This window comes from Capra hircus, chromosome 14 (assembly GCF_001704415.2).
Source record: "Capra hircus breed San Clemente chromosome 14, ASM170441v1, whole genome shotgun sequence".
NCBI classification, from domain to species: Eukaryota; Metazoa; Chordata; class Mammalia; order Artiodactyla; family Bovidae; genus Capra; species Capra hircus.
In genome coordinates, this window is record NC_030821.1 from 72,870,090 (window position 1) to 72,895,459 (window position 25,370).

Genomic DNA, 25,370 nt, shown 5'->3' on the forward strand with positions numbered 1-25,370 from the left:
CTATCTCGGGCCGTACGGTGGCCTGGTCCCCACGAGACCCAGCGGCTTCCCCAGGAAACTTCTGGTTCTTCTCAGGACCTCCGTGAAGGGTAAGGACTCCTCGCTGTCCTCCTCGGAGCTGGAGGCCGGGGCGGAAGCCGCATTCCCGCTGCCCTCACAATTCGGCCGGTCGCCCTGGCACTCGCGACTGCCTGCCAACTGGAGGCTTTGGTTGTAGAAGGCAGAGGCCATGCACTCGGCCGCTGACTGGTCACAGGCGCAGAGCAGCTTCGCACACAGGTTCCACCCCACACCTGAGGGGCAAGGACAGAGGAGCAGCCTGAGCCGCCGCGGTACACTGGCCCCCTCCGGCCCGGCCTCCTCCCTCCGTCTTGAACGTCTTGATCCTGCATGCGCTGCTTCCTCTACTGGGAATACTCTTAACTTCGTCCTCCTGGTTGACTCATACTTGTCCATCACCAAACCACTTGGCAACCCCTCCACTCCTCGCCCAGCTTAAAGGGGGTGTCTTTCCTGTGGGCTCCCATCAAATCCCACCCTGTGCTTCTATCACAGCAGAAATATATATATATATATATAATATGTATATATTTTACAATTTGTATTTTTATTTGCCCAGTCTGGTGACCCCACATTTCTTGACTGTTTCAGTTGCCTGCAGTAGGGGTGGAGCGCGGACCATCCGCGTGATCCAAAAGAATGAATGTGTTTGAAGTTGCTCAGACATAGACAAGCATTCTACAAATGGTATCCTTGTCTGTGGTTTTCAAAGACGTATTGGTGTTAGTCGCTTGGTCTTGTCCGACTCTTTGCGACCCCAGGGACTGTAGCCCACCAGGCTCCTCTGTCCATGGGATTCTCCAGGCAAGAATACTGGAGTGAGTTGCCATTCACTTCTCCAGGGGATCTTCCCAACCCAGGGATGGAACCCAGATCTCCTGCACTGCAGGTGGATTCTTTACCGTCTGAGCCACCAGGGATGCCCAAAGACTGCCTGGGTCTGTTGGGTCTGTACTGGGTCTGTTTTCTTTTTGGTCTGATACTACCATGAAGCACTCATCAACCAGATCAACCAGACTTTTTTCATCACACCGACCCTCCAAATCTCCGACACAGGGAGAAACAGACGAAGAGCGGAAAGAGGCGGCGGCCGGTTCCCCAGAGCCGCTCCAGCTTCGGCCCCTGCCCCTCGCGGAGGACCGCCCAGAGCTGCTGCAAGGGGTTCGGCTCTTACACCCCGGCCCTTGTGTCCGCGCCAGGAAACCGCGCTCACAGCTCACAGAGGGTTGGAACTGGTTCTCTGAAGCCCCCGAGAAGTTGGAAGTGACACCACAGCGTTCCCGGGTTCACTGAGACCAGAGGGCTGCAGGCACCTTAAGCTGAGCGGGTGGGACCCGAGGCATGACGGCATCCCCGAGAACAGTGATCCTCTCATCCCGTCACTCACGGCTCTAACCCCGCCCCTGCCCCTCACCGCCTACAGGAGGAAGCGGAAGGCTTTCAGCCTTGCGTGTCTGATCAGCCTCACGTTGCGCCCTCACAGTCCCACCGCCTCCACTTTCTGTTCCCGAAAGACGGAACCTCGTGTCATTCCCAGACTCGGGAGTTCCCCGAATGCCACAACTTGTCTCTCCCCTCCCCTCCCCGCTTCTTTTTTAAAAACACACACCCAGCATGGGCATCAGGGGAACCTGTTAACCTCTGGAAAACCTCACCTCACTGCCCCTTCTTACTTCTGCCAACTTCTCCCATCCTGGCTGCCGCACTCCGCGGGTTCAAAGCCCCTATCCCCGCGCTCCAGTAAGACTACAGAGTCCTATGCTTATCTCTGTTCCCGCCTGAGAGTGATTCAAGGCAGGGACCCTGTCTGTTCGCGGCGTTTCTCATTCCTGGTGGCGGCTTTTTGGAGAAGCACACAGGTGGGTGAGTGAAGGGCTGAATGACTGACTGTGTAACATGTAAAGCCCAGAGCTCCCGGGAGGCAAGAGGCGCACGGGGCCCTCCGAGGCTGGGCGCCCAGGGAGGGAGGGGCACTCAGCCCGGGGCTTCCCCAGATGAAAAGTGAGGGTGACACGGCCCCCCACACGGCTCTCGAGAAATGCTACGGGACCGTTTCCTTTTAAGCTGTGAAGCCTAAGGGAACTGCACCCACTGGCGTAGCAGTCAGATGTAGACGAAGTCAGTCCTGCAGCAAGCCCGGCACAATGAGGCTCCTGGCGGTCAGGCTCTTTCCGAATGGCTCCACCGCCACCCCCCAGACCCTGAATGGCCACGAAGGCACCTCCGGCTTCCACCACTGGGAGGAATGGATATGCAGGCCCACCCCTCTCTGCAGCCGGAGTCACTTCCTCTTTCCTGTGGGGTTCTTCAGGAGACCCCGTGGGGAAAGTGTTCTGTTTTTAGGAAGAGAGAGCCACTCGCACAGTGAATTATGGTTTCACAGTCCCAACCCCAGTTCTATTACCTCTTCCTACCTGTGTGATCCTGGACCTCAGTTGCCTCATCCGTAAAATGGGCAGGCTCCTGGGGCTACCTCATAGGACTGAAGTGAGGATGAACTCCAGAACTCAGAAGAGCACGTGGGAAGCCCTGAATAACTGTGGGTTGTGACATTAGTCCCCACCTGCTCTCACAGGCTCAGTGACTTTGGTCAGCTGACTTGGCTTCTTGAACTTGAGTCCCCTCCTCAGTGGAATAAGGGTACTAATATGTGCCTCAGAGTACATAAGTCACATTAGAGGTGAACAAGTGATTGTGGAAGCATCTGTCAGATGAGCTGTGGTCCCCATGCTGAGCTGAATGAAAGAACAACCCACTGTGCTGGCCCGCAGCACTTACACTGGGGGGTACCGTCCACGCACAGCACCGGCGACTGAGGAAGCCTCTCGAGCAGACAGCCCAGTCTTCTCACCTGCTCCAGGCAGCAGTGATGGGACAGACAGCACCTAACAGCAAGGAAAATCGTTTACTGCCCGAGCCCCCGCGGCCCTCAGAACTCCCTCCAGGCTTAGTTCTCCCACACTCCCTAAAGTAGTGACGGTAGTCAGCCCCTCCTTTCCAGCGCACACAGGGCTGACTGGTACACACAAGGGCCACCATGTACGATTGTTCAGGCTGCGGACTGTACCAGGATGCCACATCAAAGGCAGTGTCCATCACACCGGAAGCATCTTGTAATTGTAAAAAAAATTTTTTGTATTTTTATCATGACTGTTGACTGAAAAGATAGGCGACTTGCATATTTGTTACAATACTCTTCTAACAGAGAGAGTCTTGAGGAAAGGGTACCAGTTTTAGTAGATACGAAAGTACCACATGGGCTAGCAGTGACACACTCCCGCCAACCTTTTATACAACAGAACAGTTAATCCTACATCCACAGGGTATCCCCTATGTCCCCAGCCTTAAAAGAGAACAGAGTAACTATCCTGAGTGTAAAGAACTGCATCTAAGGAAGTGGCTAACAAAGAGCAAGATCTCAGGCAACATGGGTTTGAATCATGATCTTGCTTTTCAGACTCACCCATCTGGCCCCATAAAGCCTCACAATCTCCTTCAGTGTCCCTCCCAGTCCAAGGAAACTTGTGATATAGTTTTCAATCCTCCCTAGGTAACTTCACCATCGGAGCGTGTGGGCAGTGTACACCATTTCACTAGAGCTCTAACTGGCTGTGAACTGGGTGAGTCTTCAGGTGCAATCAGTCTTTAAACTCAACCAGTTCTACTCTCAGAATCTTTCCCTAGCTCATCTCCAGGTTGCGTCCCCCATCGTTTCCCCTGTGTCTGACCGCATATGTTACAGTGGGTGGCATTTCGTTGAACTGTCCATATCCCTCACTCTGCAAGCTCCGGAGGCAATCTGTTATGATCTGCTTTGTATAAGTTTAGTCCTTTATATGTCTCTACCGCCTAGCACAGTGCCAGACACAGAGCAAAAGCACAGCAAACGTAGGCTGAATGCCTATATTAATGAATGAATACATTAATCAGTGCATGAGGTCAGTGGAAGTTCTTCCAAGAGCAGTAGGCACAGAATTTGACAATTAAACTTAAAAGTTGTTGAGAAGCTCATTTCAACGTGTTCTCTTGCAGAGCAAAGCAACTGAAGACCCCAGTTCTACATGTTGCTGTTGTTGCTGTTTAGTCCCTAAGTGGTGTCTCATTCTGTGACCCCATGGACCCTGTAGCCCACCAGGCTCCTCTGTCCATGGAATTTTCAAGGCAAGAATACGGGAGTGGGTTGCCATCTCCTCCTCCAAGGGATCTTCCTGACCCAGGAATCAAACCCACATCTCCTGCATTGGTAGGTGGATTCTTTACCACTGAGCCACCTAGGAAACCCAATTCTACACGTTACTCATTGTTTAAATAGGCATATTAGGGGTTTTCTGAGGTGTCTTTGCAGATCAACCCTTTTAGAGCAGCTGGGTAGTACTCGTGTTGGAACTCTAGACTCCCATATCAAAAGATCTGAATCTGTCTGGCTCTGTCCCTTTATGGCTGAATGACCTCAAACAAGTCAGTATTGGAGCCTCTCCTGCTCATCAGGACAAAGGGGTTGTCATGGCAACAAGCCCTGCTGAGCGTGCTAATGCAACCCTATGAGCCTGAAGTGATGACCGACGTACCTGTCCAGGGCGTCCCTCGGCTCCCCTTGTCCTTCCTGCCCACAGTAACAGCCATAGGATTCAAAGTCCTCAGGGCACCGGGATGTCAGACAGAAGAGCATCTCTCCAAGCTGTGACCTCACCCGTGTGTGGTCCCCGCTTCCCGGATGCAGGACAGTGAGCCTGTCACAGGCTGAGAAACAGGACTCTCGTTTCTGTCTCTCTCTGCCCTCCTTCTCCCCTCCCCTCCTCCTCGCCCTGCAACCTGGGCTAAGCCAAGCAAAAGTCCACCTTGCAAACCCCATCGTCACAAGGTCAGAGTGGGGAGGACCACAAAGCCCAGAGGGAGGCCTGAGCAGCGCCTTGCCAGTGTCTTGCCCAAGAATGAGCCCAGTCCTCCTGTGTGTGTCCCACCAGCTGTGGCCCTTTGCAGGTGCGGGGCCTTTGCTAAGGCGCCTGAGGAAGAAGAGCCAAGGAGGAGCACCATCAAAACCCAAGTGTTTCATTCTTTCCAGCAAACCACGGTGCAGACGATGCCGAGCTCTTTCTTTCTCAGCCAATAGGAGCGACAAGAGCCCTCTGTCAGCGGTTCCTTTCCCGGTTCAGCCTCCAGCAGCTGATGACTAAAGGCGCTCATGCAGCAGGAGAGATGGCGCCCTCTAGTGGCACCGAGTGGGATGGTCCGCAGTGCCTTAAGGTGACCTAAGTGCCTTGATGAACCACCCCACTCATAAGAAGATCTTAAGACCGGGAGAGGATAGACACCTCTCTGCTTCTGCTCACCTTTCCTAGATGTCTCCTCGGGACCGCTTTTGATGGACGATACAGCCAAGCCCAAAGATTTAATGCCAGCGGGGACGACGGTTACACCTTTCGCTGTGGCAACAATTTCTGAAGACCCTGAAAACACACGTCTTTATGGTCCATATTTAACAAGTGATTAACTTCGAGGGAAGTTAAGGACTTTGGGAAGGTCATGTGCACATATTTAAAATGAATAACCAACAAAAACCTATTATATAGCACCTGGAACTCTGCTCAATGTTATGTGACAGCCTGGACGGGAGAAGGGTTGGGTGGAGAATGAATACGTGTATATGTATGTCCCATCCCTGTTCACCTGAGACTTACAACATTGTTAACTGGCCACACCCCAATTCAAAATGTTTTTTGGTGTTAAAAAGAATAAAAAATTTAATTTTAAAAAAGTGGTTCAAGAAGAGATTTGCAGATGGACACATGCTCAAGGCCAAATTCAGATAAAGCATCAGGAGAGAGAGTGTCCTCAGCCTGGGTCTGCAGACAGCCAGGGCAGAGCCTCAGGGATCCTTGGCTGCTACGTGAGAATTTCCGAATTTTCCACATTGATGTTAAAACTGTTGGGACCCAAGCTAGAACATGTGGATGACATCTTGGGGGCAAGAAACGTCACAACCTCTCAAGCCTATATGGGTGTTATGTTTACTATCATGCGCCTGCCAGGTAAAGGCCCACCAAGATGCTCACAAGTGAAGAGAAAAAAGAATGATGGAGACATTAAACTGGTTCTCAGCACAAAATCACGCAGGCAAGCAAAACTCTTCTTCGAACTCTTCAAAACCGCGTTAGCCTCTCTTCGTGCTCAGAGTTAAGTGCAAAGTCCCTTCCACCGCCCACAAGGCTGCCAGCGATGTGGTCCTGCCTCTTGGACCTCCCTTCACTCTCGTGTGTCACCTGCCCCCTTGGCTGCAGGCAGGAAGGTCTCCAGCCCCAGGCCAGATCTCCAGCCCAGTCTGGTCCAGACCAAAGGAGCATCAGGATGCTCTACCCCACTCGTCCGCTGACCCAGGCTCAGTCCCCAGAGCTCAGGGTAAGGCCTGGACCTCTAACTTGCAGTCCTTCCCCAGACGCACCATATTGGTTTTCTTCACACAGCCGGGCTCCTGTCTCTGCTTGCTCAACTCTCTGGTCCTGATGGGTTAGAAGCAGCCCTTGAGGAACCTTATCATAACCTCAGCCTCCTAAGGTTAGCATCCTGTTCAGGTCTCCAGCCCCACAAGTGGAAACCCATTAAATGGTGACTTTCTACCACACTCCAGAGAGCTGGAAACAGACAAAGACTCTCCTTGACCAAACTTCAGTCAGGCCCCTCTGAGCCCTCCCTCGACCTTAGCCCATGAGCACTGCAAGCTCTCTGCACTCCCCACACTAAGAGCCTTAACCAAATTCTAGTATTAGTCACTCAGTCATGTCTGACTCTTTGTGACCCCATGGACTGTAGCCCACCAGGCTCCTCTGTCCATGGGGACTCTCCAGACAAGAATACTGGAGTGGGTAGCCATTCCCTTCTCTGGGGAATCTTCCCAACCCAGGGATCGAACCCCACTCTCCTACATTGCAGGCAGATTCTTTACCATCTGAGCCACCAAACAAACCCTAGCCTGGTTTCTAACACTCAAGGAAAGCCTTGTCCCTGGGATGACCCAGCTCTGTTCTGCCTTAAGGTCCTGTCCGAGAAAGCTCAAGGCAGTCAAGAGAACTCATTGCTTTCCATCCACACCCACCTTGCCGAACAGGTCTCAGAAAACAGCCCCTACCCTCTCTTTGGAATTTTCCACTTTTCTGGGTCTGCAGGAGCTCCTAATAGTTTCCTCTTCCTCCTCCCTCATCAGCCTTTAAAATGCCCCATCGCTTCTGCACAAATCGGAGTGGAGCTCAGTTTATCCTGAAGTCCATGCCTGGACAAGCAGCCCCAGGGTGAGAGGGGCCAGCCCAGCTCAGGTATAAAAAAAACACCACGTTTAATTTTAATCAGAGGGAACAATGGAAAATAATGAGCTACCATTTTTTTCTATTAAAAACTAGAGGGTTTTCGTTCTATTGTTCTTAAATAGTACCCACTATTGGCCCCTGGAATGCGTCTGTGAGTGTAAATTGATTCAGTTTTTCTCCAGGGCAATATGGTGACATATTGAAAGCCCTGAAATGATTACATCTTTTATACAGCAATTCAACTTCTAGGTATTTACCCTGACAAATTAATCAGAAGTGCATAGGCATAAAGAAAGTGCATATCTATTATTTATAATAACACATGTTAGAAATAATTGGTTAAATAAATTATAGGATTCCACATAAGGAACTGTTGCACAGCCTGTAAAAGCCATGTTACAGAAAAATACTTCATGCCAGGTGAATATCATCTCATTGTATGAAGTGATACAACTCAGACTGTGAAACCATAGCTGCCAAGTGATCTCAAATTCATTTTATTTATGTTACAGATGTGCTTACTCTGGGTTGAGTAGAGACTGAAAGAAAACATCTTCAAATATTAAAAGTAGCTATTTGTATTCTGTGAATTTAAATAGACAACCAAGTATAGTTGTCTGTATGTTTTTCTAAATGCATCTCTTTAGCAGGTAGGTTTCTGTATCTTCCTATTAATGGATCTTTTGATTTCACTTTGTCTATGTTTTGGTAAAGGGGGTAATTTTTGTAGAGGAGGGGATTTAAAAGTAAATTGGCTTCAGTGATTTCTCTCATTTGGGGGAGCACACGATAAATGTACAGGGGACGACAACGTATGCAAAGGTGGGAGAAGCTGAGCATGCCTACCTGGAGAAGGTGTGGTCCCAGAGTCCTCCACGCCTTCCTGGTCTCCACCTGGTTCTGTCCCAGAGGGAGAGACAGGGAGTGAGCACTAACTCCAGTCTGTCCCATCTTAGTGTCCAGAGGCGGCTCCCATCCCCTGGGCACAGGAGGCAACATGCTCCTTGCTCTGCCCCTGGTCACTTCCCAAGGGACAAACAGATAGATAAGTATTTTTAAAAAATAGAACCATGGTTGTTAATCACCACGAACAAAGTAAACAGGTTAATTATCTTGATGACATCTTGGCCCATCTATTTTTAGATAAGACTTTGTTCTCTATGAAATCACAACTGTATAACAGAAAGAAGACAAATCTTACATTCTGAAGTCTTGGGTTAGAAACCAGTCCAGAAGTCAAGGCTATAATGACTTAGAGTTTTTAATACCCCAGAGTCTTGATTTCCTATATAATTTGCAGAATGGGCACAATAATATTTACTCCAGACCCTGTCAAATGGTGGTCACCAGAGTGTGTGTGTGTGTGTGTGCTCGCGCGCACGCATGTGCGCGTGCTCGGTTGTGTCTGACTCTTTGTGACCCCATGGACTATCGCCCACTAGTCTCCCCTCTGTCCATGGGATTTTCCAGGCAAGAACACTGGAGTGGGTTGCCAGTTCCTACTCCAGGGGATCTTCCTGACCCAGGGATCGAACCCACGTCTCCTGCACTGGCAGGGATTCTTTACCACTGAGCCACCTGGGAAGTCGGTCACCAGAACTCAGCACAAATACCGAGATGGCATTTTCTACTGGGTGCCCTCCTCTGAAGTCCCTTCTGCTTACTTGTCCTGGAGAGCGTGATCAGTTGGTCAGCTCTGGTCTCAGATGCCACTGTGAAAAGAAATAATCAAATCTCAATTACCAACCCAGCTCAGCACCTTAGCCGGGCAGAGGAGAGAAGACCCATGGCAATCTGATCAGGGACTCTGTCTGGTTTATGGCTCCATTACTTCTCAACTCAGTGGACAAGAGGCCAGATAAGGGCCCGTCTTGTGTTTAGACAGAGAGACCAGCAAGTGACCACTCTGGGAGAAACAGCCAGTATTTTCCCTGGTTGGAATGGCTTTGTCTGGGAAGGCAGCTTAAGAGGAAACGTAGGTGTAAAAACAAGGATGGAGGAAGCGGCAGCTTCAAATCTCAACCCTCCCACCAACTCTGGGTTTTGACGGCTTCTCTCTCCATCTCAATATACCATCTGAATATGGAGATTATAGTAATTATTTCATAGAATTTTATGAGCATTAAATGAGATTACATAGTTTCAGTCTCCCAGTATCCTGCTTGTGGTTTGACATTGTGTGTGCTTTTTTTGTAGCCACATCAGAATTTTTGGAACAAGATGCTGGCCCAGAATCTTCCTGTGCTCTGTCTCATTGAATTCTTCTGTCTCCCCAAAGAATAGCAACAGTCACCCTTTTCCAGGGATTGGTAAACTACGACCTGGCCCTCAGCTCATTTTTGTCAATAAAGTTTTATTGGCACCACAACCACACCCATCCAGTTACAGACTGTCTATGGCTGCTTTCCTGCAGCAATGGTAGAGTTGAGTAGTTGTGAAAAAGATCTTCTTGCCCCCAAGTCTAAAATATTTACTATCTGGCTCTTAACCTGGAAAAAAAAGACCAAAAAAAACTGATTCCTGTGCAAAATGAAACTCAGAGAGGTTAAACCATGCTTCCCAAGTCACATAGCTGAAAAATAGGAGAGTCAGGAATCCATCCCAAATCTGCCTGACTCCAAAACATAATTTCACCCCATAATGGTGAGAACAGCTGCAAACCCTCACAAACTGTCCTGTCGGCACTCATGTGATTGATTTTTGAGCCCACATTAAGGCTTCCTCCTCAGAGGGCATTTGTGGACACTGCAGAGGTCATGGGTGCGAAGACGTTGAGTGTGTGTTGGGGGGCAAAGATGTGAGTGCATCCACTCTCTTCCTCTACTTAGACTCCAGACTCCTTGAGGAACCTTATTTACTTTGAGTCTATCCCAGGGTCATGTCACAAGGGGAATAAGAATTCTGGTTGAAGAAAGTGGAAAATGTATGAATTGGGGGTTATTCTGTGATTGTCTGGTGGGGCCAGGAAACCCGTAGCTTATGCTCACTTTTTTTATTTATTCTTTTTTTGTTTGCTTTTGTCCCTGCTGTGCAGTAATGCAAGACCTTAGTTCCTCAACCAAGGATCGAACCTGTGCATTGGGACCTTGAAGTCTTAAACACTGGACAGCCAAGAAATTTCCATTATCCTAAATTTCAAAGGGACGTGGCCGCTGCCAGTCATGCTGGGCGTGGCGGCCTCTTGGGGGCAGGGTGTATGGTGGAGCTTTGGTTTGGTGTTGGTGCCCTTTCCTGTATTCTCAGGACCAGGACTCCAAGGCACAGGCTATCTGGGAGCGGTTGGGGATGACATGATCTTAGACACGGAGGATGAGCCCATGAGCCTCTGCTTCTAACCTTGCAGAAGCAGCAGCAAAAGAGAACAAGAAGCAAAACTGTAGGCAGCGGGTGTGCAGTGGGATCTCCCCGCGGGGATGAGCTGCCAGATTCAGCAAATAAAAAGCCAGGAAGCCCGGTTACATTTGGATTTCCCACGAACAATATATTTTTAGTAGAAGTAGGGCTCATGCAAATTCTGGGACACACTTATATGAACACAGCATTCATTGTTCATCTGAAGTTCAAGGTCAGATGGTCGAGGGTGTGGGTCCTGTGTTTTAACTGGTAATTCTCCTGAGATGGGACTAGGAGTTGTGGGAGAAAGCTGAGCAAGTAGAAAAGAGATCTGTGGGTCAAAAGGAAGTAGGGGGACTCTGGAATGTTCCTGAGGTGGTTCCACTGCAAGCCCAGGTTGGGGGAATTTTAGGTAGCCAATCTCAGCAAGCAAGCAGATGGCACCATCAAAACACGGGTATTTGGGGTCCCCACCGGTCCCCTGTGCTCACCTTCTCCCGAGATGGCCATGAGGCTGGAGTCCGTGGGCTCGACAGGAACCACTGGGGAAAGAGAGACCCCGGGAGCAATGGGTGATGAAAGCGCCAAGGATCCCCAAGGACAGGCTGGGCAAGGGAGGAGGGATGGGGCTGGCAAAGATGTTCCCAAAGGGGCTGCTCGTCCTGCCTCTTGCACCCTAGCCCAGGACCTAGGGGTGCCCAGCAGGGCCCCCGCTCAGGAGGGGCTCCAGTCAGTGCTGGTTCTTGTGGGGAAAGTGACACCATCAGCCACAGGCTGTTGCAACCAAAGGGCTGCAAACCCTGAAGGCTTGTGGCTATGCACTGTGGTCCCCACCCGAGAAGACTGCTATTCACACGGGATGCCAGAGAGAAAAGAGTGCTGCACTCAGAAGGTCCATAGAGACACCACATGCACACACAACCCCCACACACGTCCACACACGCACACCTACACATGCTCATACACAAATCCACACACATATAGGCACGGACACACCCACATCCACAGCACACACAGTCACACCAACTTCCTTTTTAGCAAACACGCCAGGACTAGTTCTGAGAAAGAGACTGCAGCCCCAGGAAAGGAAGGATGCTCGGCCAAGGTGCACCTTGAACTTCCCATCCTCTGGTACCCACGAGGTTGGGACTGAGAGATTGTGGGGAATTTGGCAGACAAGGAATAATGTGCATAAACTTAACTCTCACTTTTTTTCATAAGACGCATGTTTTAGACTTAGAACCATCCCTTGCTTTGTTCAGTAGACAGTTATGAAGAGCCCACCCTGTCCTGAAAAGTGACATAAAGAAAACAACCTCCTCTTCAGGGAGTCCCCACCTGGGCCCAGGTGGCTCCTTGGGCCGCAGGCTCTGGGGGGCAGACGGGGGAGGCAGCCAGTCTGTCCCCAGGAGGCCTCAGCCACCAAGAGGTCACCCGGCCGGAAGGGCCTTGCCCTGTCTGAGCGCTGAACCATGTCCTGCTCACAGATATAGACAGAGAGGAAGAACCTGGGGTCTTCATCCTAACAGGATTAAATTCACACCTGCCTACCTAGCAAGGGCCATTTGATGCTGGCTATGGACTGAATTTATCAGAAGGAAATGGCAACCCACTTCAGTACTCTTGCCTGGAAAATCCCATGGATGGAGGAGGCTGGTAGGCTACAGTCTATGGAGTTGCAAAGAGTCGGACCCAACTGAACAACTTCACTTCACACTTCAATGGTGTCTCTAGCTGGGGGAAGTGGACACGCCTTCAATGCCACCGGTCACTCCAGCTCCTCAACCTAACCCTAATCCATCCACTCCCATCTGTAACCAAGGCCCTGTGGTCCAAGCAAGAGTGGCTTCCCGAAGAGGTCTTACCTCTGGGCAGGACTGTCAGCAGCTCCTCCTTGCTGGTTGTCTCTGCAAAGAAAGCATATTGGAGAAGTGGGTTTGGGGATGTTAGAAGGCTCTGGACTGGGGCATCTGAAGAAACACAGCGATGATGGTCTCTGACCAGCTCCCACCCCAGATCACCATCCCTAGCAATGATGCCAGGCCTGGGTCTTCCTACCTGGAGGCTGAACCAGACAGAAGGACGTGTCCAGAAGGTTCAGGGAAGAGTTGACACTGGACCGAGCCAAGCACTCTATGGCAGCCTTATCGCAGGTACACAGCAGGTGCTCACAGGTGTCCCTGGATTCTGTACACAGAGCAAGGACAGAGCAGATGGGACGAGCTCACTGGGACTCCCAAGGGGTGATGCAAATGCTCAAACTGACTCCTGACTTGCCCCCACCACCCTGCTTCTCTTGCAGTTCCCTTCAGCTCATCCATGACGGCTCCATCCCTTCCGCTGTGTGGTCCAGCCTGGGAGCCAAAGGCACTTTTCTCCCACACTCACACCCCATCCACTAGGCCACCCTACCAGCTCTGCTTTCAACCTGTATGAATCTGATCATGCAGCCCTGGGCTTTCCTGGCAGCTCAGTGGTAAAGAGTACGCCTGCCAATGCAGGAGATGCAGGTTCGATTCCTGGGTTGGAACGATCCCCTGGAGAAGGGAATGGCAACCCCCACTCCACTATTCTTGCCTGGGGAATCCCACGGGCAAAGGAGCCTGGCGGGCTACAGTCCACGGGTGGCAAAGAGTCAGGTGCAACCAAGCAACTAAACAACAGCAACAACGCACCCCCACCTTCTCTCCACCCCCACCTTCTCTCCACCCCCACCTTCTATCCACCCCCACCGTCCTGCCTGGCTTCCAGCAGAGGCCGTACTAGGCCCCCGCCTCCTCCCCTGTTGCTCAGCCTCTTGTCACCATTGAGGGGCCAGAACAGTCTTTAGGGCTCAGGTCAAACCACGCCTTTTTGTGTGTGTTCAGAATCCTCCATCAACGTCTTCACTCAAAGTAAAAACCACTACCTCCTGTTCCTTCTCAGACCTCACCTCCTTTCACTCCTCCCTTGTCACCCCACTTCTGACCTGCTGTCCCCCTCATTCCTGATGCACCAGGCCCCTGGAGCCCGGGTCCGCCGCGGGCCGCTTCCTCCATCTGCTCTTCTCCTGAGAAGCCACAGGCGGCTTCCCCCTCCTCTCGATCTTCACGCAACTGCCATGCTCACAGGGAGGGTTCAGCCGACTTTCTTATTAAACCCCCTCCCCAGGTCTCTCTGTGCCTCTCCTCGGATGAATTTTCCTCCCCAGATCTTAGCACTTCCTAATGCACCATATGGTTCCTTTCTGACATTGTCAGTGTCTGACAGCGAGAGGAAATCCCCGATCAGGGCACCGCCGACATGTAGGTGATTGCCTTGCACTTGGTGGGGCGCTCAGCGTGTGCGTGTTGGGTGAGTGAGCAAACAAGCCATGGTTCCCTGGTTCACTGTGCTCCTCACCTAGTGATTTACACCCTTCCCGACGCTCCAAACACCTGCCAGTTGGCATTACCTGGACTGAGAGGCCAGTCAAACCTGGGTTCAAACTCTGGCTTTGCCACTTGGCAGCTATGTGACTTTGGGAGAGTTATTATTTAATTTCTCTGAGCCTTTCTGTCCTTGTCTGAACACTGGGGATGACGACCCCTATCTAACAGAGTTGTTAGGACAACCAGAGTTGCTGTGTATACTATCCACAACATGTAACAGGCACTCAAAAAGGCTGGCTCTAATGCAGTACCCCATCTTGTGGTCCTCTTCCCTCTCTGCTTTGGCCTACTCTACTTCTTCTGCCAGGATTGTTCAGAGACACGAAGTAAAATCCCTGGAGTCACACAGCAGGTAAGGTGGAGAGCTGAGACTTGAACATACAAGTGTCTGATTCTTATAAACAAGCACCCCAGCCTTATTCATCCATCGTGGCGTCTGCCTCCACTTCCACCATCACTGCATTCTCAACAGATGCCAGTCTCCATATTGTTTGACATTTAACACTGTTTAAAAAATTTAAATGTAACACCGTTCTACATTTAAGCATTACTTAATTTTTATAACAAATCTCTGAAGCAGGCTCTGTCCTCCCCCTTCTGAGGATCTGAGTTGTTAAGTAGAAGGTCAGGGTACTCCCTCCCCGAAATCACACAGTGCCTAAGTAGCAAACTGTTTGCCCTCCCCAAGCTTCCAGGGTTGGTACAAGCATAGAATTGTAAATCAGATAATCTGCTGAGCAACTGTTGTTTCAATTCAGAAAGCATGCAGTGGGCCCTCTACTGCAGGCAAGGTGCAGTTGCCACAGATCTGGCGGGGCTGTAAGTGCCCACAGAGATGCAGGCAATGGTGACGATGCGGAGGGTGGACCCTGGGAGCCCGGGCCTGGAGTCTCTGAACTGTCGTTTCTCAGCCCAGTCTCCTGGGACACCTGGAGCCGCTCACCACACGAGATACTCTTGCTGACGCAGTTGACATCTGTGCTAAGCTTGGCAGGGTCTTGCAGACAGTCCATCTCAGCGGCCTCCTCGTAGCACCTGCGATGCTGGAAGCAGCAGCTGCGGCAGGAAGGATCGGAATGAGAGTGTGGGTTAGAACACGGGCAGGCGGCACACCATCATTCAGTGTCTCCGGACGGTTCCTGGCAGTGACCTGTTTCAGTCCTCAGTGTGTGCGCACACACATCATGTTTGGATTTGAATTGCGTTACCCATGCAGCAGGTGATGTTATTGCTGTCAGCATTTACGTACTTGAAAACTGAGACACACGGAGCTCTGTAACTTGCCAAGGTCAAGATTGATCACAGAGAGAGGCTGACATCAAACAACTGAGTCAGGTGGCTCTTGTAGAGCAAGCAGGAGGACAGTGGAGCCCGACGCAAGAAGGAAAAACACACAGGCAGCTGATGGCCTTGGGCAAGCTGCCGTTTCTGACACTACCTAACATAAAAATCTGGTAAGGTCAATAGAATGTCAATATAGACCCTACCATGCGGTAAACACTCAATAAAACTACAGCAATTATTTCTGGGCTCTGGCGAGCAAGTTCAAGGTGGAAATAATCTGTCTCCCAGAAGTCTGGAAATTCCCACCTCCATCAATTGCACTGTGTAAAGTCACTGAAATTGGGTGTGACGCACCGTTCTGCCAGTTTCGGTCATCAACACTTTGATCATTCACATAGTGATGAATTGCTGCTTTATTTTTTTGACTTCTAGGTCTGCTCAGTATTTTAATAACTAAAAGAAGTGGCAAGAGAGGACCTGAAAGGAAAACACGTTCCCAGAAATGGTCCTGGCACCATGCCCCGAATGGAATCAGTTCCTCCCTTTCTGAATGTCAGTGAGCTGGCTTGTGGTCCCAGGGATGGAAGACTGCCCTCTGGTCCAGAAACAGCTTACACCAATGGGAATCCTTCCCTACCTTCTCGGAGTCTGTGTAGATGAAGGCACACACTCCATCACCCTAGAGTTGGGCACAAATATAGCACCAGTGGGGCTTCCCAGGCGGCACCAGTGGAAAAGAACCCACCTGCTAGTGCAGGAGACGTAAGAGACGCAGGTTCGAATCCTGGGCCTGGAGAATCCCATGGACAGAGGAGCCTGGCGGGCTATGGTCCAAAGGGTCACAAAGAGTCGGACACAACTGAAGTGACTTAGCACGCATGCATAATACCAGTGAGGTGTGGACATGGTCCCAGAGTAAAGGTGAGACATGGGTTCAGTTTCCCACTTCCACACTGCTGCAGTTTCCATGGCTCTGATTTCTGCTATAATATGACTGCTAGTAGTAGTGGTGGTACTTCCACTACTGCTACTTCTCTTTCTACTTTAACTACTACTGCTACCTCTATTACTGCTACTGTTACTCCTACTATTACTAACCCAACCCCTAAACCCTAGTAGCAGTTTTATTAGTACTGCAGCTATTGCTCCTACTATTCTTATTACTACAGCTCCTACAGCGACTGTTCTACTACTGTTGTTACTACTACTAACACCAACACCATCGCAGGTGTACGAGTACTGCTTCTGTTGCTATCGCTGCTATTACTATTAATACTGCTGTAGCTACTATGACAGCTGTTACTACTAATATTGTTGCTACTACTATCATCACTACTAATGCAGCACTACTAATCTTGTTGCTGTTGTTATCAATCACTAATACCCTTGAAAACAATAAGCCAGGCAGATTTCCATCACATTAGCTTGTATTTGGTCGTGTGATCCCAAATAATAACTCTATGAGGTACGTGTTTTTATTACCTCCATTTAATTGACAAATAAACTAGAACATAAGGAAGTAAAATAATTTGCCCAAGGTCAGGTCCCTAAGGAACAGAAAATGGGAATTACTGGGTTATAGGTGATCTGCTTAAAACTCTAACATGCGTGCAGCCTCAGTCACTCAGTCGTGTCCGACTCTTTGTGACCCCATGGACTGCAGCCCACCAGGCTCCTCTGTCCTTCGGGTTTTCAGGCAAGAATACTGGAATGAGTTGCCATTTCCTGCTCTAGGGCATCTTCTCAACCCAAGGATCCAACTCAAGCTTCCTGAGTCTCCTGCATTGCAGGCAGATTCTTTACTGCTGAGCCATCAGGGAAGCCCCCAAACTCTGACAGATATCAGCACATTGTCCTAACTGACCCTCCGGCTACCAGTAGCTATTTGCCGTATCCTTGCTAATGCTGAATGCTTCTAAGATTTCAAATTGTATTACACACGCCCATATACACCTGCACACAGAAGCACGGACCAGGGAGCCTTCTGCACCTGAGCTCTGCCTAAGGCTCAGCCGGGCCTCCTTGAGCTCACCTTTGGTCTTGCTCACCTGTCAGACTGGTCCACAGGCAGCCCTTCCATCTCAAACCTGCAGGCACAGCCGTAGTCCTCAAAGTCCCGGGGGCAGAGCCCAGCCACGCACCTCATACCATTCACAAACTGGAGCAGCGCAGGGAAGTTGGTGAAGACGGCCTGCAGCCAGGTGAAGTGGGAGCCCAGGCAGTCTGGGGGAGGGGAGCAGGGGGCACCAGGAGCCAGAGTTGAAGAGGGAGCCCCCTTCTGAGGGGGATAGAACCTCCTCACCTACTAAGCACCCACTGCATACCAGGACTTCTAGACAATTGAAGGGAGGTGGGTTTACAAGCTGCGGTCCCTGTTGGTTGCCTCTCAACAGCCATTCGTCCTTCTGCCTTACCAACAAAACTGAAAAGTACTCAAGGAAGGCGAGCCTCCTTCCGAAGCCCCTAGGGATGTTTAATAATTATTCTCAGCTCATCATGGTAATCTCAAGCTTCTGTGATAAGGTTGGTCTAGGGCTGACCATGAAAACCATGTATGACCCAAAAAACTTCAGGGGTAGTCAGTTAGAAGCTTTGGAGAAATATTCCTTTCCTAATAAAGCATAAAGACATAGAAGAGGGCCTTTCTGACCTACAATTTTCTTCTTCCTTGAATGTGGTGAGGATATGCTGGGCTGGAACTGCAGCAACCACTTTGCAACCATGAGGCCCCATATCTGAAGCTGAAAAACTATTATGTCCAAGGGAGCAGTGGGGCAAGATAAAACGAGCCTGCTGGGTCTCAGATGCCTGTTTTGAGCTACTATATCAGTCCTTGTGCCTTCAGACGGCTCATGTGAGATCATTAAATGTCTTTATTATTTAAGTCCCTACTAGTTTCCCGAATGGATCCCAAATGATACACTCATAGCAATAAAGAACTATAAATCAGCCCAAGGGGGAAAAAAAGGAGTATAGACACTAATAATCTGGGGTTACCTGTTATGTGCCAAAAACAGTTAGATGCTTTAAACAGCACAGTAGTTAAAATTGATGGAGTGAGTAATGCTATGAAAAGCTTTCACGGTCAATGATCCCATAAATGTCTTGTTCATTCTGAAAGACAGACCCTATTCTGTCACCTCCCTTTCACAGGTAAAAAAACCAAAGGTCAGAGATACTCCTGAGGTATCCACCAGCGATGATGACTTGTCCCAAACAAAATGCTCTTGCAAACGTCATCAGCTTTATGACTCTACATCTCATGCTCACTCTCTCTGCCTGGTGGGGGGGGGGGTCATTAAATACTTAATGAGATGATCCCGTAGCACCAATTTAAATGCATAGGATGATCAAAAAGAGCTTCAGTTCAGTTCAGTCACTCAGTTGTGTCTTGCTCTTTGCGACCCCATGGATTGCAGTACGCCAGGCCTCCCTGTCCATCACCAACTCCCGGAGCCTACTCACACTTATGTCCATCGAGTCGGTGATGCCATCCAAGCATCTCATTCTCTGTCATCCCCTTCTCTTCCTGTCTCCAATCTTTCCCAGCATCAGGGTCTTTTGCAATGAGTCAGTTCTTCCCATCAGGTGGCCAAAGTATTGGAGTTTCAGCTCCAGCATCAGTCCTTCCACTGAATATTCAGGACTGATCTTTAGGATGGACGGGTTGGATTTCCTTGGAGTCCAAGGGACTCTCAAGAGTCTTCTCCAGCACCACAGTTCAAAAGCATCAATTCTTCAGTGCTCAGCTTTCTTTTGGGGAGATCCAAAGTTGTGAGGATCACATCCACCTTGACTGTTCACCACTCTGCTAGTTTCTTCCTACCTCATTCAAACTTCCCTACCCATGTTTTGTTTCCACACAGTCTAATCAGAAACATGATAAAAGGTTCTACTTTGATAGGAAAAGTCCATCTAGGGTTTACGTGTGTGTGTGTGTATGTGTGTGTGTGTGTATGGAAACATGCATTTTCATTCAAGACCTGCACTTAGTCATTTACACATTTTAAGTGCACTTTTAAACCTAGCATAGTCTAATCTAATAGGCAACACAGAGCCACCTTGCTTGTGTCCATCATATAATAATCTTGTTTCGGGTACTTTTAGTTATTAAGGCTCGGAATCATCACAGCACCCGCAGCATCGTGCAATTGGTAGTCGCATAATAGATATAGAACTGATCCAAGGAATGTTTCTCAAACTTTATGTATAGTTACTGGTTGAGAAGGAAAACTACTCCAGTGTAAGAGGACCAAGCTCTGGACCCAGAGAAGACCTTGTCCCTTCTGGTTGTGTGGCTGGGCAATTCCCTCAACTCCTTTGCCTGGAAAAGAGGGATGCCATTCCCCTCCTGACCAGGCTGTGGTCAGTGAGAATGAATGAAGCACAACGAAACCAGCTCGTCCCTCAGTGACTCACCCTACGATAAAAGGTGCTACCATTCACATCAGAATCTGATCGTGTTGTTTGGAGCTTGCAGGGGAGGCCATGGGAGCTCAGAGGGCAGACCCCCAAGTCCTGTTAATTTCCTTAGATTTCCCACACACACACCCATGCCCTAACACCCAGGGGATAAAAGCAAGTTCAGATTTAACTCACCAAAAATTTCGGCCACACCTTCCACATTTTTAAACATCCCATTGAAGAAAGTCATATCTAAGTGGAAGGAAGAGATAATACATTAGAGTTGGGTTCTCCCCTTTCCTTTCCCTGTCCACCCTCTTCAGGAAGAGTGAGTAAAACTCCTTCTCTAAGGATAGATTTGACCTTGGGCTAACTTTCTAGTAACACAGGTTGCCATGGAAACCTGATAAGATAAAAATTGAGCTGTGTTGTTATTGTTCAGTCGCTCAGTGATGTCTGATTCTTTGTGACCCTGTGGATTGCAGCATGCCAGGCTTCCCTGTCCTTCACCATCTCCTGGAGTTTTCTCAAATTCATGTCTGTTGAGTCAGTGATGCCATCCAACCACCTCATCCTCTGTTGTCCCCTCTCCTCCTGACTCCAATCTTTCCCAGCATCAGGGTCTTTCCAATGATGGAAAAGACTTCCAATTCCAAGTCAGCCCTTCACAACAATACTCAGTGATGAAAAAGACCCCTGGATGGTGAGGTCTGTCTGGACTGGTAGAAACTATGCCTGAACTACAAACACCTGGCAGGAAGTCATCGTTTTGGGTCTCCATCAATGTGACGACTTTTGAATTGGGCATCGTCCCTTCTGGGCATTTTAGAAATTATACTTAGGGCTGGTTACTAGGTATACTGACTTCTATGGAGAATGCAGCTTTGAGGTTAAAGCAGGTCTGGGGCTGCTCCAGGTGAGCCCCTTGTATCTGAGCTGTTACTTAGGATCTCCTGGCCTGCCATGTAGATCGATGCCAGGGCTTCTGTTAAAGAAGAGTGGCTGGCATGGCCTGCTAGCACACTGTGCTTCCTGACTTTGATCCTTCTAAAAGCCAAGTGTGGCTTGTGAGTCTAAACATCTACCTGAAGAAGACCTCCTCCTGGGCATTGCACTTCCCATGAGGGTTGTGCCATTGGAGAGAGGCCACGAACATGTGTCTGGACGGGACTGGTCGCTTAGCTGCATGGGTTCATGTATAAATAATTTGGTTGACTCCACTTATCTCTCTGAAAGGTCAGAAATGAACCTTTAGTTCAGGGTAAACCTCACCAGCTAGTTCACTATGTACTCTCTTCTTCAACGATGGCTGTATAAGAACCCACCTGAGAACTCTTTACAATCCAGCACCAGGAAAACCCTCCCTTCTCCAAGGAACAACTACAGATCCCCTTTTCTGATAACCTGAGCCCTTTTTGTTCTTTCAAGACAATTACTGTGTAACCCTGATTGATTCGCCCATTTCCTTCCTTCACCTGGTTGCCCCTTCCAGCTGACCCGTGTCTTTCGATAAGAATTTTTAGTGCTTTGTCTCAAAGGAGAGCCTGATGGTGCATCAGACACCAGAATTAACTGTGAGGGAGATGCTTTGGAGTCTTACTCAAATCACTGTACTGTCAAATGCCATAGCACTAAGCAACTTAGGGTATATTCAGAAGGGATCAGTCTCTCTGCCAATATCCTAGGCAGCTTGCTACCCAGCTAGGTCTCCTAAGGAAAGAGCAAAGGATCCTTACTGATATTTTCTGAGAGTCCCAGAGGCAGCTCATGTGGAAGGTGTGGGGTGTCAAGAGGGTGGCCTCCTATAAACGAGAAGAACAAGGTTAGTACAAACACAGGCACCCCCACATGCTGGGGAGGGCTGGGAGGCGGCAGCAGGGAGAGCAATAAGGATGCAGGGAAGTTGAATTCTACATCTGTTTTTCTAGTGCCTGGAGTGACCAGGGTGGCCCAGTGTTTTATACTGGTTGGTCTTAAGGGAGTAGTCTTCTGGTTTGGGATGGAGATTTTGAGACTTATCTTGAAGCTGTTGTTTCATACGAACATACAATTTTAACTTACATGGCATGTTTGTTTGGAGTTTCTTGAGATGAAGGATTGGTGGAAATAAAAACAGATACAGAAAAGACCCCAAACCCCAAGTAGTTTATAATTGAGGACAGGCGTTTTCCCCAGACTACCAGCATCAATCTCACCTGGGATGCAAGATCAGTAAAAATTATGGTCCTTGTGCCCTCACTCAGGTCTGATCCTGCAGTCTTACTCCAGTGTAAATATCAGAAGTAGATATTTTTAATAAGCTCCTCAGCTGGTTTGAAAGTTGCAGGTCTAGAAACTGCGCTTTGAGGAACGTTGCTTGGGGAGAAGGTGGTGATATGGTGGAAGACCTCTGTTGCTGTTCAGTCACTAAGTTGTGTCCGATTCCTTGTGACCTCATGGACTGCAGCACCCCAGGCTCCTCTGTCCTTCACTATCTCCCGAGTTTGCTCAGATTTATGTCTATTGAGTTGATGATGCTATCCAGCCATCTTCTCCTCTGTCGTCCCCTTCTCCTCCTGCCTTCAATCTTTCCCAGCATCAGGGTCTTTTCCAATGAGTCAGTTCTTCCCATCAGGTGGCCAAAGTACTGGAGCTTCAGCATCAGCATCAGTCCTTCCAATTAATATTCAAGGTTGATTTCCTTTAGATTTGACAGGTTTGATCTCCTTGCTGTCCAAGAGACTCTCAAGAGTCTTCTCTAGCACCACAATTTAAAAGCACCAATTATTCAGTGCTCAACCTTCTTTATGGTCCAACTCTCACACCTGTACTTGACTACTGGAAAAACCATAGTTTTGACTATATGGACCATTGTTGGCAAAGTGATATCTCTGCTTTTTGATACACTGTCTAGGTTCTTCATAGCAAGGAGCTTACTTAGATGGCTTTAGGGTTTGAACATACTCTTGAGAGTCCCTTGGGCTGCTAGGAGATCAAACCAGTCAATCTAGTTTGAAGGGGCAAGGCAGCGACTGCGGGTCAAAGAGGCCATCACACTCCAAGGGAATCAGCAAAGCAAAGGACAGCGGCTTTGCTGTCTGCAGCGGGGGAGATGCACTGTTGGGTGGAGAGGCCTTTGCTCACTGATCCCCCTGCCCTTTGCTCTCCTTGGTGCCCACCTCAACCCCCATCCCCCACATCCATGCTCAAAATGTGGATTTACCCTCAAGCTTATCACTAATGTTTGCTTTCCATCACTCACCTGGCAAGAGGATAAAAATACTAATAAGTAAAACAAATGGAATTTGGCAAGACGGCCCAGGGTTCATGTGTGTGTGTGCGCACGTTCAGTCGTGCCCCACTCTTTGCAACCCCATGGACTGTAGCCCAGCTGGCTCCTCTGCCCATGGGATTTTCCAGACCAGAATACCGGAATGAGTTGCCATTTCCTTCTCCAGGGGATATTTCCGACCCAAGGGTGGAACACAAGTCTCTTTGCATCTCTTGCATGACAGGTGGATTCTTTTTTTTTTTTTTTAATTGGAGGCTAATTACTTTACAATATTGTGGTGGTTTTTGCCAAACATCGACATGAATCAGCCACAGGTGCACATGTGTTCCCATCCAGAACCTCCCTCCCACCTTCCTCCCCATCCCATTCCCCAGGGTCATCCCAGGGCACCAGCCCTGAGCACCGACAGGTGGATTCTTTACCACTAGCGCCATCTGGGAAACCCCAGTGTTCATAGTAAATATATACAAAGCCAGAAATACAGTCAAATACTAGTACTTACCGCAGAGTGGGGCCATCAGCATTCCTAGGAGGAGAAGCACAATCATGGCAACAGAGCAAAGGGAGGGACCTTGGCATCAACTGGCACAGTGTCCTGGGAAAGAAGTCAGCAGAGCATGGTGAGTATGCTTTCAGAAACCAGGACATGAGACCCCACAGGACCTGTTTGTCCTAAAATGCAGTGCAGGGAAAGGAGAAAGGCCCAAAAGTGATCCTGTCCCAGGCTTGCAAGCGGCTTAACTAACAGTAATGAGACCGGCTGGGACCATGTACTCTTTCCTGCAATGCTGCAATGCTCGCACCTGGACACACCTCTCCTCGAACAACTAAATATTAGTACAAAGAAACCGTAAGAAACTAAAAATAACTGTGTGCATGCTCAGTTGGAGCAAATGCTGGACCCAAAAGACAGAAAGAGACCAAAAACCCCAGCTGCCAGTTTTGAAGAGCCTGGAGTATAAAAACAGTGTGTCGGGAGCAAAAACAGGATACTGGGCATGCCCACTACACACACACGCACACACACACACACACACACACCATCCAAAGGGGAGGCCAAACCACCTAAGCCACCTCTTTGGCCCGACCCCCGGACATACGTCTATCCTCACCCCCCATATAAGGAGCAAATTCACTCACCCCTCCTGGAGCCAGCAAGCAAGGGAAACTTGCTTGTTTTTGCTCTCACCTGCTACTGCAGAGCCCCCAACAAAGCCTTGCCTGAATTTCTTGTTTAGCCTGTATTCAATTTCTATTGACTGGGGAGGGTGAAGCACCCTGGTCCCTAAGAGTATGACAGTAAAGAGATCACATTCCCTCTTTGAAACTCAGTTTATCCATCTGTAAAATGGAACCGTCACCGTGCACTCCTTGTAGGACATAGTTCTGCTCTCATTTATTTATCACTAAATTGATGGTCATTTGTTGTGTGCCAGGCACGTAGCAAGGATGCAGGAAAGCAAAGTGAAGCAAGTCGGTGCTCACCTTACCTGTGAGTGGTTCATGGACTTTGGGGAAAGGCAGCAATTTAACAAGCACTATAGTTTGACTTTTGTAAATTGAGTTTTGAGGAACCCATGTGTGTGTCCAGCAGTATTCTTTTTTTTTTAACTTTTTAATCCATTTTTAAGTTGAAGTATAGGTAGTTTACAATATTATTTTAGTTCTGGGAGTACAGCAAAATGACTCAGTGATTTATAATCTATATATATACTTTCAGATTCTTTTCCATTATAGGCCATTATAAGATATTGAATATGGTTCCCTGTGCTATACAGTAGGTTTTTGTTTATCTATTTTATATATAGTAGTGTTTATCTGTTAATCCCAAATTCCTAATTTATCTCCTCCCACCAATCTCATTTGGTAACCACAAGTTTGTTCTCTACGTCCGTGGGTCTATTTTGGCTTTGTAAATAAGTTCATTTATATAATCTTTTAAGATTCCACATGTAAGTGATATCAGGGGATATTTTTCAGCAGGATGACTCTGAACCTTCGTACCAGCATCACAGGATAAATCCGGCCCCGGTGGCACTGCCCTTTAGCAAACAGTGCTTTTCCTGCAGCGGCTCCATCTTTCTTCCCTTTGGCTTCTGAGTCATTTGAATACTTCTTGGCAAAAAGTGATGGGTTCAGGAAGCTGCCACATTTCAGCTCTAGCTGCCCTGTGATCTGAGCACTAAATGTACTTCAGTAGTCACTCACTGCCTATCAACTCAAGTGGGTCAACTGTTATTTAACAGGGAAGGAACAATTTAAAGGCCAGGGGGATTTAGGATGATTTTAGCTCCCTAGGAATCTAACTCC

General features: G+C 48.9%; 1 protein-coding gene across 1 annotated transcript; it reads right to left on the bottom strand.

Annotated features, from left to right (window-relative positions):
* On the bottom strand, positions 1-24,442 carry OC90 (otoconin 90). The gene is made up of 16 exons (XM_018058105.1): positions 24,422-24,442; positions 24,250-24,319; positions 23,563-23,586; positions 21,526-21,591; positions 19,985-20,041; positions 17,434-17,608; positions 15,045-15,157; positions 12,750-12,878; positions 12,557-12,598; positions 11,183-11,233; positions 9,023-9,070; positions 8,205-8,258; positions 5,391-5,507; positions 4,629-4,800; positions 2,839-2,945; positions 1-293 (listed from the first exon to the last, which is right to left on the bottom strand). Exons 1-16 carry the CDS (start codon positions 24,440-24,442, stop codon positions 1-3), a joined length of 1,539 nt encoding a protein of 512 aa, XP_017913594.1.